Below are 12,730 nucleotides of genomic sequence, written 5' to 3'. Positions count from 1 at the left end.
CCTGCATTCCACAAATGAGAGTAGCAGCTTCTCAGTGTGTAAACCTAGGAAGCAGGTGTAGGGAGTATGACTTCTGCAGATAATTAAATCTCTTGTTGCTTCGGTTTTCTCCCACTTATTTCCAAAGATGGCCAGTTTTCCTAGTTTCTCAGCCTTCTGAGGATTGTTATAAACTGGATTCTTTTTTTCAGTTCTTTCTGCTCTCAACTGAGAATTTGCCTTTGTTAAGTTGTTTTTCTCCTTTCCTATTGTCTTTTTTTTTTTTTTTTTTTTTTAAAGGAGATTGGGTCTTTTTCTGTTGTCCAGGCTGGAATGCAGTAGCGTGATCATAACTCACTGTAGCCTCAACCTTCTGGGCTCAAGCAATTCTCTTCTCCCACCTCAGCCTCCCAAATAGCTGGGATTACAGGCATGCCACCATGCCACAGCTTGATTTTATCTTTTAAAAATAGATTATTTCAGTGTGTTTTTAGTAGGGTTTCAGGAGAATGCAATTTTAATGTATGAATTTAGTCTGCCACCTTAACCCAAAATTCCCTGTCATTAACTTTTAGGTGGGTTTATTTGAAGGTAAACAATTGGTATTGTCATCTTTGCTGCTTGTTTTTTTTCAGTAATTTTCTTTTTTCTTTTCTTTTCTTTTTTTTTATTTGAGACGGAGTCTCGCTGTCGCCCAGGCTGGAGTGCAGTGGCGCCAACTCAGCTCACTGCAAGCTCTGCCTCCCGGGTTCACACCATGCTCCTGCCTCAGCCTCCTGCGTAGCTGGGACTACAGGCACCAGCCACCTCGCCTGGCTAATTTTTTGTATTTTTAGTAGAGACGGGGTTTCACCGTGTTAGCCAGGATGGTCTCGATCTCCTGACCTCGTGATCCGCCCGCCTTGGCCTCCCAAAGTGCTGGGATTACAGGCGTGAGCCTCCGCGCCCGGCCTTTTTTTTTTTTTTTTTTTGAGAGTTGGAATTTCACTCTTGTTGCTCAGGCTGGAGTGCAATGGCACGATCTCGGCTCACTGAAACCTCCGCCTCCCAGGTTCAAGCAATTCTCCTGCCTCAGCCTCCTGAATAGCTGGGATTATAGGTGTGTACCACCATGCCCAGATAATTTTGTATTTTTAGTAGAGACTTACCATGTTGGTCAGGCTGGTACGGAACTCCTGACCTCAAGTGATCCACCTGCTTTGGCCTCCCAAAGTGCTGGGATTATGGGCATGAGCCACCGTGCCTGGCCTATAAACTTTTCTTTTCATGGTTTAGTCATAAGTCCATAGCCATTATCAGATTGTTATGGAATTGGCCTCAAATATAGACCAATATAATAAAAAAACAAAAGACAAATACCCTGTTCATGGCATTACAGAAATATGTTATCTCTATTACTGAGAATATTGAAGGAGTTAACAACTTGATTTTAAAATGTATTTGACAAACATGTGTTTTTCCTGTAATACAATGTAAAGCATATATAACTTGGAAAAGTTTGATTACCATAGTGTTAAAATAGCATTCTCTAAAATAGCATTCTCTAAGCATTCCATTTACCTCATTCAGTGAAGTATTTATTGAACATGTATTAGATATCCTACTAACAATACATCTGTTACTAAGAAAATCTGTGTACCTGTTCTTATGGAGAATATAGTCTAGCAGGGACACAGATTTTAAAGAACCAATAAAAATGAAGCATGACATTCATACATAGGAGCATACAACTGTTTGACATAATCTTATCTAAATATCAGGAATTCTTTAATACAGTGAAGTTTAGAATAAATCCTGAAAGACAAGTTAGGTAGAAGGCAGAAATTGGGGAAGATAGTGGAAGAAAGAGCTTGATACATTCAAAGAACTGAGTATAGTTCACTGTTGGGAGTGAGATGAAGCTGGAAAGTTTACAAGAGACTGTTGTAATGGGCCTTGCAATTTGAAGTTTATTTTGAGGGCATTGGGAAGACATGAAAGGATTTTAAGCAGAAAATTGATACATATTTATAGAAGGATCATTTATGCAGTAATTTAAAGAACTGATTGGAGAGAGGTAAGCTTTGAGGTGGGGAACTAGAAGGAGCATGTTGTATTAATAGTGAGTCATCTGAGGTTGGACTAGATGGTAGTAGAGAGTGATAAAATGCATTTCAGAGGTATTAAGGAGTCTTGGTTGTAGGAGGAAAGAGATTAGGAATGATTAAGGTGGTCTTCCAGGCCTCTGTCTTCTCCAGGTTACATTTCCATGCCTTTTAATGATGATAGGTAACATGGGAAAAAGGAGAAAGTTTATTTTAAATTAGTAGTTCATTTTGGATATACAGTTTTCAGTAACTAGGTAATATCAATTATAGCTGTGGTTGAAGCTCAGAAGAGAGTTCTGGTCTAGAGACCTGGACCTGAAGACATAATTAAAAGCAAGTGAATTTGTTAAGTGCAAATGGATTGCACTTAACAGAACTCTGAGTTCTATGTTCCCCTTCTCTGATTACGTTTTATTTCATGGGAACACTGCACTAAGCAGCACAATTTCTACAACCATTTGGGGCTGCTTCTATCTCCTTTCATACTTTCCCTACCAACAGGGATGTACAATTAAAATGGCTCAGCAACAACCCTACTTTTTATTCCCCATTATGTAGGGATTATATATTTGATAGGTTTTTCCAGTTTTGTGTATACATTTACTTTTTTCCAGAAGGAGAACTTATGGATTGTGATGGAAAATCAGAATCTAGTCCTGAGCGGGAAGCTGTGGATGATGAAACTAAGGGAGTGGAAGGAACAGATGGTGTGAAAAAGAGAAAAAGGAAACCATACAGACCAGGTATAGTGCCTGAGGTAGACGTTTCAATATTATCAACACTTGGTTAATTTAAGAAAAATACAATACTGAAGACTTCAATTAAAATTAAATATTCAGGATTAAGAACTGTCTAAACAAAAATATGTGCACATAAATTAAAGAACTAAACTATTTGAATACGACTTTTTAGCTCTAGAGTTCTTTATTTTGAATATGTGAATACTTCCCAATGAATCATCATTGAATGCCTTATCCCAAATGTTAACCATTCTATTAAATGCTTTACTAGATTGGCTTTTGTTCATACTTGGACTTTGAAGGCCATTTATACAGTTCCTCTGGATGTGTACTTCTGTAACACTTTTAATTTTCAGTATTCACTTTCTAATATCTTTTTTTGAAAAAACTTATTTCAGTGTTTATGCAGGAGTGCCAGTAAGTATACAGTGTGAAGGGGAACAAGACAGAGTTATATTATGGCTCCTAGAATTTATAGTCCAGTTAAAAACCATGACTGATTAAACACTCATTTCTTATCTGCCTCAGGAGTGGAGAGAAAAGTGGTCTTGCTTGTCAGTTTTATTTGCCTTATTGGAAAAAATTATTAAAATTGTCACAATACAGAAGTTGTAGGCTTTTATGTATATATTTAAAAAAATTTTTTTCCGCTTTTCACACGTGTTGAGTAGGCTTTCCTTAGGCAGTTTATTAATGTCAGTTTACCAATGAGGTTTTAAATTGGATTCGTACAATCTTTATGCTTCTTATTGCTTATATTTTATTGGTAAGAGTGATCTAAATCCCTTTTGATATGTAAGGAAGAACTTTCTTACTTCATTCGTATTCCATGAGACCTTAAAAGATAACCTGTCTTTTAAATAGGTCGTATCTATAATAAGGACCTAAGATTAATTGCTTCTAAATCATTTTATGAAAATGATTTCATTTCTTCCTAATCATGAGGCTTATAAGTGTACTTTTTTAGACATTGCAGATTTCTTCCAGGAACTTGTATTTACTGTTTTTTTTCTTTTCCTCTGCCTCCCATGGAAGTCAACCTTCTAATTGAGGGACCCATTAGGTCACGGAGTATATTGCTAGACAGGGATATCATTTCACAAAAGCTTATAGTGTTGACTGTGTACCAGACCTCTATTCTAAGCACTTCACTTATGTTATTTGTCCTTTTAACATATGTATGAGAAGCTGCTTTGCCTTACCCCCATTTTTAACCAGTGAAAGAACTGAGGCATTGAGAAGTATTTAGTGAGTAAGCAGAATTAGATAGTCTGACTCCAGATTCCATGCTCTTAACCACAGGGCTCTATGTGTCCCATGTATAAATGCCCTCATACCTTGGAGTGACAGACACCGTCCCCCTGCAGTCATATCAGTCAGAATATTTGTGTCATCTAGGTAGTTTGTGTCTTCTGTCCTCCAGCTAATGTACCAATTAGCCGGTTAACATACAGACACAGTCATCCATCACTTAAGTTCAGGGAAATACATCATTAGGCATTTTCATCCTTGTGTGAACATCATAGAGTGCACTTCCACAGACCTAGATGGTATAGCTTACTACACACTTAGGCTGTATGGTACGCTAAATTCACTTAAAAAAATAAAGTAATTGTGCTACGGTGTTAGAACTACGGTGATGTCTGTATGTGGTGGGAATTTTTCAGCTCCATCATAATCTTATGGGACCACTGCCTTAACATGCAGCCGTTTGTTGACCAACATCATTATGCAGCGCATGACTGTTATTTGATGTATGAGGCACTAATATTTGTCAAATAGATAAGCCAGTGTAATTTAGTGTTTGATATTTACACTGATACTGTTTAGAAGAGAAAGGGCACACAGGTCTTTTTGTATTCTGTTTGATAAGTGATAACAGTGGCTTTGCCTTTTTTTTTTTTTTTGGTTGTTTTTAACTTCTATTTTACCTAAAAATCAGGTTATTGATTTAGATTAGCACAGATTTAATTTTGGAAAATGACTTACTATTCAAGATAAAGCAGTTTTATCCTGTGTACTGTGGAAACGTAGGGAGAAATTATTTATCAGTTTACCCAATTTCTTTCTTGGATAGGTATTGGTGGATTTATGGTGCGGCAAAGAAGTCGAACTGGGCAAGGGAAAACCAAAAGATCTGTGATCAGAAAAGATTCCTCAGGCTCTATTTCTGAGCAGTTACCTTGCAGAGATGATGGTATAGTACTGACTTAAAAAAAAATTTTTTTTTTTAATGTAACCCCTTGGTCTTGATATTTCTATTGGAAAGAACTATCCTAAATAATGTTACAGTTAATAAGACCCTTATTGCCTCTTATTGTTACTCAATAAGAGTCTTATTGCTTTTTATTGATGAAAGGATTTGAGTGCGTATAGAGTTCATATCTGTAATTCAGCAATCAGGTTTTATAAGGAAATGGTTTAAATCCAATAGACTTTATTCTTTTGAGGTTTTTTGACAAGCTCTTTTTTCCTGTATCAAATTATTAAATATATGTTCTATATTTAAATATAAATGGTTTAGGGACTGAATAACTTAGTTACATAAGGTACTTTCTGGTCATCTCCAAAGCCTTTCTTTGACTGCTTTAGCTACTTATCATATAATTTGAAATTCTCAAGTGACAGTGCACCTCAATTTTTATCTGTCTATCTATGTATCTATGTATCTCTCTCTCTCTCTATCTTAGGGTCTCACTATGTCACCCAGGTTGGCATGCAGTGGCACAATCATGGGTCACTGCAGCCTTGCACTCCTGAGCTCAGGCAATTCTCCTGTCCTCAGCCTCTGATGTAGCTGGAGACCACAGGCACACACCACCATGCCTAGCTAATTTTTTGGCTTTTTGCAAAGACAGGGTCTCACTTTGTTGCCCAGGCTGGCCTAGAACTCCTGTGCTCAAGTGATCCTCCTGCCTCAGCCTCCCAAAGTGCTGGGATTACAAATGTGAGCCCAGCTGATATCTAAAAAAAATTTTGTTTTTGAGACAGTCTCCCTCTGTTGCCCAGGCTGGAGTGCTGTGGTGCCGTCTCAGCTCACTGCAACCTCCGCCTCCCAAGTCCAAGCAATTCTCATGCGTCAGCGTCCCAAGTGGCTGGGATTACAGGCGTGAACCACTGCATCCAGCCAGGAGTTGTTGTTTTTTTTTTTTTTTTTTTTGCTATTGGTGGTGAGCAGGAGGTGGCCAGTGATGGTTTGTGTGAAGGTGTATTTCTTATTAAACTGACCCTGAGCATGGAGTCCCTGAGGGACTCACCTTTATGCAAGTCACCTCTGGCCTGTCTGCCTTGGAGAGAGGCCTTAAGCTTTGACTTCTATTCCCTATTCCTCACAATGCTCTGAAAATTGGAGTTTGAGGTCGTTGGATTTCAGCAGATTTCGGAGAGCTTTTACTTTTTTGCTTACTTCTGTGGTTCCTTATTTATCTTAATTTTTGTTTTTCATGGATTCCTTATGTTCTGGCTAGGTTACTGGTGCCTTTAAAAAGATTGTTGTAAAAAATGTTTGTCTATTTCTAGTTTTCAGAAGAGTCAATTCACTTACGTAGTCTGGTAGTAGAGTGCCCATATTGATTTTCAGAAGGGATGTGCCATTTGCCCTGCCATTATGAAGCATCTGAGAATATCATTTTCTTGTTTATTTGTCACATTTAAGCTGTGTTCTTGTTTCTTTGCTAGTTTCATAGTCCCCAAATTTATTTCCGTTTCTGATTTCAAGAATGAGTGTTCATTGCATATTTATTAGCATATTCATAGTCATGTTTTCACAATGTGTGTATCCTACAAATAATTAATTTATAATAAATTTCTGAACTTGGAATTGCTGTATTAAAGGACATACTTTTTCTTTAAGGTTTTTGTTGAGTATTCTGAATACACCCTACAAAAAAGTTATACTCACAGAATTTCCCTTAATAGTTTATGAGTTGCCATTTCCTCATACTCATGAGCTTTGGGTATTAATTATTATTATTATTATTTTAGTCTTTAACAAAATATGTTTAAATAAATATGTTTTTGCTTTGTAAAGAAATCTATTATTAAGAAAATAGGAAACATGCTAATACTAAATAGACATGAAATGAAAATTTTATGGCACTTAAAAGTAACAAACTTGATTTGAGATTTTTTGTTCAAAAAGCTTGTTTGTTTATATGAAACTGTGTGTATGTTGGTAAGGTATAAAATTACCTTCAGTGGGTTTGTCTAGAAATTTTAAATGTCACATATTTATAAATGTGACTGTTGTTTCAGGCTGGAGTGAGCAGTTACCAGATACTTTAGTTGATGAATCTGTTTCTGTTACTGAAAGCACTGAAAAAATAAAGAAGAGATACCGAAAAAGGAAAAATAAGCTTGAAGAAACTTTCCCTGCCTATTTACAAGTAATATTTTGCTTTACATTATTTTACATGGTTTGTTAATTGAGGAAATAAAATGTATTGAGTTTTAAAACATAGGTTTGTTGTTTTTGTTGATGTTTTACTTGTTTTGTTTCCATTTAGTCATCATAAATGCCATTTTTACCTTTCAGGAGTCCATAAAAATTAAATTTACTTTTTTGTGTGCTTTGATACTTGTCACAAATTGCTTTTTTAATCCCAGTTGTTCACTTCTAAGCATTCTATAAGATGTAACAAGGACACTTTGGGATAGGAAAAACTCAGTCTTCCAAGCCATTGATAGCTATGTATACCCCACACCCAAGTTCTGTTGAAATTTCCTTTGCCAATACAAGTTACATTAATTATATTCATTGATTAAAGATAGGCTTTTCAGCCAAAGTTATAGCTTTAATAATTGTTACCACTTTTAGAGGCCTGGAGAACCAAAGATTTAAGCAGTATTCTTTTTGTTTTCCAAAATACACATCAGAAAAATACCTTTCAGTATGAAGAAATTATGTTTGATTGATGTAGACTACAAAAAAATTTTTTTTCTAGTTCATCTTGTAAACATTAAGTCAGAGTTTAAGGCCATGTGATACGGAAACAGCTCAATATTAGAAATTGTACTGAGATTAAACATCTGGCTCTGCATCTAACTAATTGTAAATTCCTAAGCATGTTATTCATCCTCCCTGGCCTCTGTTTCTTCATGTGTTAAAATGGAACTGGAACAGACTGTCATTGAGAGTCCATCCTAATCTCGTTGTAGACAACTATTCATCTGATCTGTTCCTCCTAAGACACTATGGCTTACATAGATAACCCTTCATTGCCTGAGTTGTATTTATTGTTTACATCAAATTTTCCAGTTAGGTATTGCTAGTTTAATTGGTTTTAAAATACATTGCCTTTCAACTAGCATACAAATTCCTCAATTTTCTTTTTTGTAGCTACTAACATCTTAATGGCAGTGTTCATGTTAGTTCAGCCTATAAAGTCAGAGGATTTAAATACCATTCCACTACCAGTTAGCTGTGTGATTTTGTTCTGTTTAACATCTCTTGTGTCTCGGTTTCCTCATTTGTGACATAGTGGTGCCTCTCAGAAATGCTCAGAAGTTCAGTAAGAGTATGTATGTAAAGTGCCTAACCTGTGCCTTACCTTTTGTATAGCCTTCATAGATGTTTTTCCCCTCAATCTCTTATATCCTAGGTTTGCACCTTTGTTTTTTTTAAACAATCGTTTAATTGGTCAGGAAAAAAATCCATTTATAGTTTGGCTTACCTTTTTTTTTTGTTTGTTTGTTTTTTGCATCTTTGTTGTTGTTTTCTGCTGGGATTCCCTTTACCTCCCTTCTTAATAGTCCTTTCTAGGAATATTGTGATGGCAACCTGCCTTTCCTCCTATTGATCCTTCTGTAAAGTGTAATATAAATTTAAGAAGCTTTCTTTAGGTGTTTATGCAAGTATGAAAACTAGCCATTTAATACTTTGGCAAAAGAGTCTTTAAAATTATTAGGTCTAATTTCCCAATTACTGCTGTGATCTTAGTCTCCTGGGCTGTCTTGTTCCCCTGTTGCACATCAGTAACTTTCAGCGTGTGTGTGTGTGTATGTGTGTCTGTATGTGTGATATGAGGGAGGCCTTTTTAATGGTACTGTTTTCTTGGACTTTTAGAGACGATGTGGATGGAGCCACCTCTTTATGTTATCTACAGGGAATGTAAAACCAACTACATTAATAAGGGTGACACAGTTTTTGATAAACACCAGTAAAGTCATGAGTCATTAGACAGAATTCTTGCTGATGATGATCTAAGATTTCTCAGATTTATACTGAAGGCATTAAATAAATGACCTCTAAACTTCTAAAATGCTTTCTGCTGTTCATCATTTTTTCTAATGATAAAAGCATTGCTTATTATAAGAAATGAATCCTCTTCTACCTGGTACTCTAGTTTTGTGAATTTTTAGATTTTTCATAGTGAGACAACTTTTTCATTTAAAATGTGAACATTTCAAATCAGATATATCATTACCTCCACCAGACTTCACACACTCCCAATCTCTTTTCTCAAAAGGTAGTATTGTTAATAATTTGGCATTTGTCCTTCAGAAACTTTTTTATAATTTATTTTTGCAAACTTATAATAGTGTTGATTTGAATTTTCTAATTTTTTTTTGAGACAGAGTCTCACTCTGTCACTCAGGCTGGAATGCAGTGATATGATCTCAGCTCACTGCAACCTCTGCCTTCTGGGTTCAAGTGATTCTCGTGCCTCAGCCTTCCAGGTAGCTTGGGATTACAGGCATGTTGGCGCATGCCTGGCTAATTTTTGTGTTTTGTGTAGTCAGAGTTTTGCCGTGTTGCCCAGGCTGGTCTCTAACTCCTGGGCCTAAGTGATCCACCCACCTCGGCCTCCCAAAATGCTGGGATTACAGGCGTGAGCTACCACACCCAACCTGTATTTTATAATTTACTGTGTGTGTAATTCAACTTATTTTCTTTTAGTAATGTATTTTAGGGCTTTTTCTTTGATAACATAGAACTATGTACTTTTTAAAAATTGTTGTATTTTGTAATATAAGTGTCTATAATTTGGATAGTTCTATGCCTGTTGATAGACATTAAGGCCATTTTTACTTTTTGACATTACAAAATATGCTACAGTGAACTTCTTTGTGCATGTTTGGCAAGAATGTGTTAAATGTTGTATTGCAAAATTGTCCTGTATGGAGGATCTTTTTTCCAGATAGACCACATCATAGGATATAGACTAAAGCAGAGTTCCTGGGTTGAAGCAGGGTAAAGGGGTGGAACTGTGCTTCCCTTTTGTCTTTGGTATTGATTTTTGAGAAATTTTGGAGAGATCTTGGAGTTGCAAGGAACCCAGCTTGAAAGTATATTGAAATGGAAAAATGTTAATATGCGTAAATAAATAGAAAACCACAAGCCTTTAGTAGCTGTAAATATTGCACACATAGTATGGCTAAACTGACATAAAACCCTCTTTCAGATTGATGGTGTAAGTAGTCTTATAGTGTAAGTGTGGTTATATGAATCAATAGATTACAAATCTACCTGAAGTAAATATTAAAGCTGTAGATCAAAGTCTTATGCTTTCCTCTGCAAGTAATCTATAAAAATTAATAATATTCGTGAAGCTATTCTGCAGTTTCTAGAAATCTTTGGTATAATTGTGTGGTTTTATTTCCATAATTTTGTCTCTAGTAAAGCTACCAAAAACATCTTATTTTTAAAATAAGGAGAATCTATATAAAATAATTGACAGGATATTTCTATTTTTTTATACTTCTGTATTCAGTTTCTGTATTGTTAAATATAAACCTTTTCTGTTATTTCTGCTTCCTTGTCAAAAACCATGACAGAATAATCTATTGTCTTTTTAGAATTTTCTAACTAACCATTTTTGTATGTGCTTATCTTCATCTAGGAAGCTTTCTTTGGAAAAGATCTTTTAGATACAAGTAGACAAAGCAAGATAAGTTTAGATAATCTATCAGAAGATGCAGCTCAGCTTTCATATAAAACAAACATGAACACAGGTTTCTTGGATCCTTCCTTACATCCACTACTTAGTTCATCCTCGGCTCCAACAAAATCTGGAACTCACGGTATGTAGAATTATTCACAGATACTTTCTTTATATCATATAACATACATCTTCCTTTCAGTTAAATCTTTTTGAAATGTTTTTGTTTGGCCTCATATGCATTTTAAAAATCAACTGCATTGAAGTATAACTTACATTCAGTAAGTGGAACTATTTTAAGTAGACAGGTGTATAAGATGTAGCAAATTAATTTACCTGTGTAACTAGTACCAACATCAAGAGTTGTGAAGGAAAACGTTTGGTTTACACTTTGCTGAGGGCAATGTGAGGGGTTATAATTTGGCCAACAGTGACTTTTTGACTAAAAATCTAAGATAGATTTTTGTTAATCATACAGCTTAAATTCAAAACAGAGAAACCAAAATGGATGTGGGGCTACTTGGGAACTTGCTGGCATACTGTGTTACTACAGTGAAGTCTTTTGCCCTAGGTCATGGTTTCTTACTACTGACAGTTTGCACCAGTAATTCTTTGTTGTGGGAGGGAGCCTTTCTGGTGTATAGAAGGATGTTTAACAGCATCTTTGGCCTCATGATGATCAAAAATATCTCCAGATATTGCCAAATATCTTTTGGTGGGCAAAATCACCCCCGGTTGAGAACCATTATCCTAAATGCAGTGCCTATAGGAACTATTAACAATCAGAGAAAGGTATGAGAACTTGGTATATTTACAGAGTTACAGCAATGTCAGCAAGGCTCTAGGAGTTTAACTCATTGGGTAGGTAAGTGTCATGATCAGTGTTTCTCCCACTTCTCCCCTATGGTTCTGTCGATTGTAAATCATTGTTCTTCTGGTAAGCTTCCTTTTTTACCATTAATTGCATTTGTTACTCAGTTAATTTTATAAACTCATTTTGAAAAATAATTTTAAAGCAATCTTCCACTGAAAAATAACTTTTGATATTAAGTAGTTAATGCTTCATTAACTTGGCATTATCCTGAATTGAAATACTGACAGCTATTTTTGATTTTGACTTTTTGAAATAATTAGAAGCAATTTTACCCGGTGTTGGACACATGTGAATGTCCAGTCTCCCTCACTGTTGGTAGTGAGGTCATGCTTCTTGTTTGTTCAATCTTATATATTTTTTAACTCCTACTTTAATTCTGTTGTTTTAAGTATTGACCTGCTCTTGTCCTCATCAGTATGTTGTTAAAAATAATGTATAATGAAAGACCTGTGGGTCCTTCAAAGGATATTTTACGATAAAGTATATCGGATAACTCTCATAACTAGCCACTTGAAGACTTAAATAGGAGCTCTTTGCACTTGAGTTTTAAAAGGAAAAGGATTGAAATTGGACAGAGAACATATAGGAAAGATATTGATACAAGTTTTTTTTTTCTTTATTTGATTATTTTTTTCCACAAAAATACTGAAGAGAGAACAGTTTTACAATAAGGCCAAAACTTGGAGGACTAGAAAAATATGCCCATTTCAAAACCTAGATTAATTGTTCTTTGCAATTGAACCACTCTTTTCACTTTATAATGGAAAATTAATGACTAAAGGCTTTTTTTTTAACATGTCATTCATTATAGCCTATTATATCAATTTTAATGATTTATTCAGATATAAAATCCTTTAGGTAGGGGCAAACTTGTAAAACAGTCTTTAAAAAATTAGTTATAATTGTATAGTAGAATTCCATTACTTTAAAACAAAAAACTGCTATATGACTCCTAAAAAAATTATCCAGATTTTTTTTCTTTCAACTGCAGTGTTGTCATTATTGAAATAATTTTCTCTAAAAAGTTCGTGGATATTTGGGCACACAAAACTTAATGTGATATGTTACATATGAATTACATTTTGAAAACTATATAATGGGACCAAGACTGTTTGACAGAAGTATTTGACCTGGAATATTACATTTATGCCCTCCTCCCCCTTTTAAGTA

General features: G+C 35.2%; 1 protein-coding gene across 25 annotated transcripts in view; it reads left to right on the top strand.

The window, feature by feature from the left end:
* The window catches only part of KMT2C (lysine methyltransferase 2C), a 303,762-nt gene that overhangs the window by 228,443 nt on the left and 62,589 nt on the right, over nt 1-12,730 (top strand). For 21 of the 25 annotated variants that reach the window (XM_063726208.1, XM_063726207.1, XM_063726221.1 and 18 more), the window contains 4 exons: nt 2,681-2,809; nt 4,884-5,003; nt 7,061-7,191; nt 10,648-10,828. In XM_063726208.1, the coding sequence (XP_063582278.1) occupies nt 2,681-2,809; nt 4,884-5,003; nt 7,061-7,191; nt 10,648-10,828 (561 nt within the window). The remainder of the gene's footprint in view (nt 1-2,680; nt 2,810-4,883; nt 5,004-7,060; nt 7,192-10,647; nt 10,829-12,730) is intronic. The other 4 variants (XM_063726211.1, XM_063726212.1, XM_063726219.1 and 1 more) reach the window with 1 other exon arrangement.

The sequence above is a fragment of the Pongo abelii genome, chromosome 6 (assembly GCF_028885655.2).
Source record: "Pongo abelii isolate AG06213 chromosome 6, NHGRI_mPonAbe1-v2.0_pri, whole genome shotgun sequence".
In the NCBI taxonomy this organism is placed as follows: Eukaryota; Metazoa; Chordata; class Mammalia; order Primates; family Hominidae; genus Pongo; species Pongo abelii.
The sequence above is the reverse complement of the archived record's forward strand: the minus strand, read 5'-3'. Positions and strand labels throughout refer to the sequence as shown.